Source organism: Wasmannia auropunctata, unplaced genomic scaffold (genome assembly GCF_000956235.1).
Source record: "Wasmannia auropunctata unplaced genomic scaffold, wasmannia.A_1.0 LD336095.1, whole genome shotgun sequence".
Lineage (NCBI taxonomy): Eukaryota > Metazoa > Arthropoda > Insecta > Hymenoptera > Formicidae > Wasmannia > Wasmannia auropunctata.
Genome location: NW_012026795.1, coordinates 657,285 through 663,505, shown reverse-complemented (window position 1 = coordinate 663,505; position 6,221 = coordinate 657,285). Strand labels below are relative to the sequence as shown.

The 6,221-nt window shown below is 54.8% G+C and overlaps 1 protein-coding gene across 1 annotated transcript; it reads left to right on the top strand.

Annotated features, from left to right (window-relative positions):
• The first annotated feature begins 315 nt into the window (after nt 1-315).
• LOC105462792 lies at nt 316-5,930 on the top strand. The gene is made up of 4 exons (XM_011709642.1): nt 316-1,404; nt 1,493-2,538; nt 2,709-4,983; nt 5,190-5,930. Exons 1-4 carry the CDS (start codon nt 316-318, stop codon nt 5,928-5,930), a joined length of 5,151 nt encoding a protein of 1,716 aa, XP_011707944.1.
• The last annotated feature ends 291 nt before the right edge of the window (nt 5,931-6,221 follow it).

The following is a 6,221-nucleotide window of genomic DNA, read 5'->3' as shown; positions in this document are numbered from 1 at the left end:
TGTTAAATTAGTTAAGATAGATTAGTTTTTAAGTGCATCATATTGGTATCGGCGGTTCGATGGTGCTGTTGAGTTGAGTGAAGCTTTGCTCCTCCTCCAGCTTCTTCGGACTCGCGGCTACACTTGTGGGGTAGCTAAAAATTGCTACGTCGGACTAGATAACTGAACGAAGACTCAAGAATCAAGTTAACAACGTGTAGATAATCTTAATTGAGTAACGTTAACACGGCCTCTAGTGCTGCGCTTGCGCACAACGCTTTTTCTAGAGAGTGCCGGTGTTGGCGTGAGCAGGTATAACATCAAGATCCTTTCTCCATGTCTGTTGATCCCCACAATCCAGACATGAGCAACCGGGGCAAGAGAGGAGCTCTTGGAAAAAAGCCGAATCCCAACTCAGCTAATATGGACAGCAAAGTTAAGGGAAAATCACCCTCGGGGACTCGGACTCCCGAGGAACGGCGCGAGGAGGGCCCTTGTCCCTACCCTCCCGCGTCGACATCGTGCGAAGGGAGCGAGGTGGGGGGGACCACGACCCCCTCACTTAAAGCAGCGATCGTGAAGATTGAAAGGGTTAATATACATGTACCTGGACTGACGGACAAGCCCAGGTCGACGAGTGGGGGCACGCTCCCATCAGCTGATGTCAGCATGGAGGTGGCCGAGGAAGGTCATTTTGAGAAGCCTGCCGATAGGTCAACGGGATCGAGAAAGAAAATAGTGGCCTCTGCCAAACCAAACTCCCCGGACCTGGAATATGTGGACACAATGGAGGCCGGCCCGTCGTCTAGGCCGAGTACCCCTCAGGATCAGGATCTGGAGTTTGTGTCATACACATCTGCCTCAAGACCGAGAAGGAATTCGGGGTCCTCGCGGGCCTCGACAAAGAAGAGGAGGATTATCTCGTCACCAGATGACTCTGACGATGATAAGCAGCCTCCCGGTAGGTTTACCGACGTGCAAAGACAGGAGGTGGAGGGCCTCCTTGATCAAGTCGAAGAACTCTCCTCAGCGGACATGGCAGCCTTAGCCAATGAGTGGCTCGAGACTGTCGAGGATCGCAGGCAAAGATCCAAGAACATTAAGGGATCGTTCGCACACGCCATGAAAGTGAAAGTGGCTGCAACAGCGGGAGTGGTCAAAATCCTAGCCACGAGAGCGGCAATGGATGGCGACTCGGGCTTCATGCGCGCGAAGATCCTGTCCCTCCAGCAGGAGATGAAAGAACTCAGGGAAGAGAATCAGCGCCTCAGACTCGAGATGGATGATTTGCGAAGTGGTGCCCCGATTTTTGGAAATGCGGCTACGAGGGATGATAGACTGGAGGCGGTGAAGTCCCCTGGGCCATCTGCAGAATATTATAGTCCGATGGCGGTCACCCCGCAAATAATAGAGGATAGACCTGTGGCGGATAGACTCAGGACCCCGGGAGGGAGGAGAGACCCCCCCCCCGGTGGCAGCAAGGAGTCCCCTTGGAGAGGACTTCTTCTGTAAGCTTACCGCTGCTGTCAGTAGTGCGGTTGCTGGAGCCCTTAGGGAACATCTGCCGGAGGCTCGTAAAGGCGGACCTCGGCAAGAAAAGGGCCCGCGGCGACTATTTGAGAGAACTGGCCGGCTAGAGGGCCACCCCCACTCATCAGCGGTCACTGAATCTCAGACGGAGGAGAATGGCTTTACCCAAGCTAAGTCAACTAGGAAGAGGACGAAGAAGAGAGGATCTCGAACCGGGAAGGAGGAGGCCCCTCGAATTCCGGCTGAGCAAGGAGGGAACCGGGCGGATGTTGGAGACGGGACCGCAGAGTTCCCGCCATTGCCAGTGGAGGGAAGGACGGTGAAACCGGCCCCTGCCCAAAGAGTAGTTCCCATGGCGGAGCGTAGACGACCCCCGCGTTCGGCGGCGGTGTCGATGTCCTTTCCCGAGAATATGAAATTCGCCGATGTCGTTAAAAAGGCCCGCGACAGCGTGAACTTGGGAGATTTGGGTATCGAGCACACCAGGCTTAGGGCCACAATGTCTGGGGCTGTGTTGGTAGAGATCCCGGGCAATGACATGTCCCCAAAAGCGGACACCTTGGCAGCCAAACTGCAAGAAGTATTTATGGATTCTGGAGTTAGGGTCTCCAGACCTTCGTTGAAGGGAGAACTCCGTTTATCCGGACTTGATGCGTCCATCAGTCCAAGGGAGCTTAGAGCGGCAATGGCTGAGGCTGGAGGGTGCGCTGCAGATGACATTCGTATGGGCCATACCAGAGCCACGAGGAATGGCTTGCGAACAGTATGGACGCAGTGTCCATTGAATGCTGCGATACGCCTGGCCCAGGCGGGGAGTTTGAGAGTAGGCTGGTCTACGACGAGGGTGGACCTCCTTAAAAGACGCCCTGCCCAATGTTATAGGTGCTTTGCTACGGGGCACGTCAGGGAGAGATGCCCTAGTGAAGTTGACCGGGCGTCCTGTTGCTTTAATTGTGGCGCGGATGGTCATCTAGCGAAGGACTGCGGTAGGCCGGCTAGCTGCCCTATCTGCAAAGAGGCGGGAAGAAGGTACGATCACAGGGCGGGATCGGAGGTGTGTCCCCCCTGTCCGCCGAGGAGGGGTGTTGACCAGAGCCCAAAACCCTCAAGTCCAAAACCACAGAGAGCGGCTGATCGGAGGAGTGCGGCCGTATCAAGTCAAACAAGATAGGGTTGATTGTCCAGATCAACCTGAACAGGTTAATCGGAGCGCAGGACCTTCTTATGCAAGTGATGCATGAGAGGGGCTGCGGATTGGCCTGCATACAAGAGCCGTATATAGTGCCGACGGACCCACGATGGGCCGGATCATCCGAGGATCCCCCCTTAGCCGCTATAACTTGGCAAGGACCACTGGCTGCTGGACCGGTTACCGTACTCGGGCGAGGGCCTGGCTTTGTCGCGGTCAGGTGGGAGGGAATTGTAATCGCCTCCTGCTATTTCTCCCCTAATAAGGGAATTAGGGAATTTAAGGCGTATTTACAAATGGTGACCGATACCGTTTCTCAGTACTCAAGGGGCCCCCTAATTATTATGGGGGACTTCAACGCCAGATCACACCTCTGGGAGGATACCCACCCTACCTCACGCGGAGATGCCCTGGTGACCTGGGCCGCTGCCTTAGATTTGAGACTGATTAACGAGGGTACGGCCCCTACCTGTGTGAGACCGCAGGGGACCTCAATCGTCGATTTGACTTGGGCGTCCTCTGCAATTTTACCAATGATTGTCTCATGGGTAACAGCGGTGGAAGCGGAATCACTATCGGACCACCGATATATTTTTCTTGCGCTGGGGAGGAATCCGGGGACCGCTCGGGAGAACCCAAAAGGGGGTTTCCCCAAATGGAATATTAAGAGCCTGAGGACCGACTTGCTATTAGCAAGTTTGATTATAAACTTTTGGTCGGGATCAGCTGGAGATGGGGGTGCGTCGGAACAGGCCAAACGTATACAAAACGCGTTAACGGAGGCCTCGGACCTTGCGATGACTCGTTCCAGATCTGCAAAAAAGAAATCGGTCTACTGGTGGAGCGACGATATTGCGGCTATGAGGAAGGAATGTATCCACCTAAGGCGTAGGATTACCAGGGCTCGCAAGAAGAACCGCGCGGCTGACCCCCTTTTGGAGAGGGAATTGGCCCAAGCGCGCAAAAGGCTTAGAATAGCCATTAAAGAGGCCAAGAATGGAGCCTGGAGGGAGTTTATCTCAACGATCGACCGGGACCCATGGGGCCGCCCGTACAGAATCGTGACGGGTAGACTGCGTTCCCTCGAGAAGCCGGTCTGCGAGGCACTTGCCCCGAGAGATGTCTTTCGAATAATATCCGGGCTTTTCCCGAAAATGGAGGCGGAATTGGTTCCCAGACCAAGGGAACTGGTCATGTGGGAGGAAGACCTGGAGGTCACGGACGAGGAGATTCTATGGGCAGCTGGAAAGATGAAGCATAGCGGTAAAGCCCCAGGCCCAGATGGGATTATTGGCGGGGTCATAAGGGAGGCTCTCCCAGAGCTGGTTGGACCGCTCATGCGCTGTTTTACGGCTTGCCTACGAGAGGGAGTTTTTCCAGCATGCTGGAAGCGCGCGAGGTTAGTCCTGCTAAAGAAGCCGGGTAAAGCTGAAGGAGTCCCGTCTTCCTACCGGCCGATTTGTCTCCTGAATGAACTGGGGAAGATGATGGAGCGCATCATTGTTAGACGCATTAGAAAGTGTATACGCGAGGGCACTGGACTATCGGACGATCAGTTTGGGTTCCGGGAGCAGCGCTCCACCTCGGACGCTATCCTTAGGCTGAGGAGCCTGTTGGACTCGGTCTATGGCGAGGAGAGGCAGCATGCGATCGCCGTCTCCCTAGACGTCACGAATGCATTTAACTCCCTCCCTTGGAAGGGGATTCGGCAGGCCTTAGTTAAAAAAGAGGTCCTTAACTATCTGAGAGCAATATCAGGGGATTACCTTGCGAACAGATGGATCTCCTGGGTTGATGCCAAGGGACGAATAAGCGAATCCTCCATGACGTGCGGGGTACCTCAGGGCTCAGCCTACGGACCCGAGAGCTGGAATTTGGCGTATGATGAGGTCCTGGACACTGACATCCCGTCGGGATGCCACATCATTTGCTATGCGGACGACACACTTGTGGTGGCCCTGGGGGATAACCTCGATGTCGCCACCGCTAGGGTAGAGATGGCTGTGGCCTTGGTGATGAGGCGAATCGAATCACTTGGCCTGAAGGTTTCGCCCGCGAAGACCGAGGCTGGTGCGTTCTCGAAAGCACACAGGTTCGTGCAAAATCGGTCGGTGTTGGTTGGGGGGGTTTTGGTTCCTCTGAACTCCTTTCTGAAATATCTGGGGTTGACCATCGGACGCAGATGGACCTTCCGCGAGCATTTCGCTGAAATTCTACCAAGAGCTGAGAGGATGTCCCTTGCATTGGCTAGGCTTATGCCCAACCTGAGGGGGCCAAATGAATGGGTGAGGCGGCTCGGGAGCGTCCCGTTTGACCACGTCCCGATTGACCACAGCCACTCACAGCGGCCGGTGCCTAGAGATTTTCCACTGTTCAAGCGCTGTGAGTGGCTGGTGGTCAATCGGGACGTGGTCAATCGGGTATCACCCGGCGGCTCTACTGCGCGGTCATCCACTCGGTAGTGTTTTATGGTGCCCCGGTTTGGGCCCAGGCGCTTAACCTCGATAAGAAGATTGCAAGAGACATCAGGGCCTTGCAACGGAGGGTTGCGATCAGGGTAATTGCGGCCTACCGCACCCTGTCGTACCCAGCGGCTTTCTTGCTGGCGAGAGTCATGCCAGTGGAATACCTGGCTGGTAGACTGGCAAAAGTGTTCCTCGACACACGCGATCTCCAAAGGGAGGAGATTCCTATAACGCACCGGGTGCACGAACGTATAAGGGAGAATGCTCTGGAAGAAGCCTTGACAAGGTGGGAGGCCGACTACAGGAGACCTGGAACAACGGCTGTCGCGGTTCGGGAAGCGGTAGCGCCAGTATTGGATCGGTGGTTTAGGCGTACGCATGGGCAACTGACATTTAGAATGACGCAAATAATTACCGGGCATGGGTGTTTCAATTTATTCCTTCATCGGATTGGGAAGGCCCCTAGTAGCTTCTGCTCCTTCTGTGAGGAAGGCGAGGACACGAATATGCACACCTTGGGCTATTGTACGGCTTGGGTCCCGGATCGAGAAGCCCTTACTGCTGTTATTGGCCCGGAATTAGATCTGAGATCGGTGATCTTCTCTATTTTGCAGACCCCGGCCAGGTGGGCTGCGTTCAAGGAATTTTGCGAGGTAGTCATGCTTAGGAAAGAGGAGGCTGAAAGGGCAAGACAAGCCCAGGCCGCAGCGGAGGAAGCCTTGTTGGTTAGGGTAGATAACTTGAGAGAGTCGGACGAAGAAGATTAGTAATTACACTAGCCCAACTCCTTGTTTTGGAGTTTTTCCTTTGTCCTCAGTTGCTGACCTTAATTGGGGCGGTATTTTACCGCAGTTGCCTGCTTGAGGTAAAAGCCTTTTGCTCTTACGATCCCCGAGGGTGGCCCCGAAGTAATGCCTCGTAGCGGTTCCAGGGCCACCCTCATCGTGAGATCGGGTCGTTTCTCTTCCGTGGTGAATTTTTAATGGGTAGGCGTCTGGACCTCGTCATCCGGTCAGACGAATCCCACACTCCCCTGCTGCAGGCGCAGGGGGTCTTCA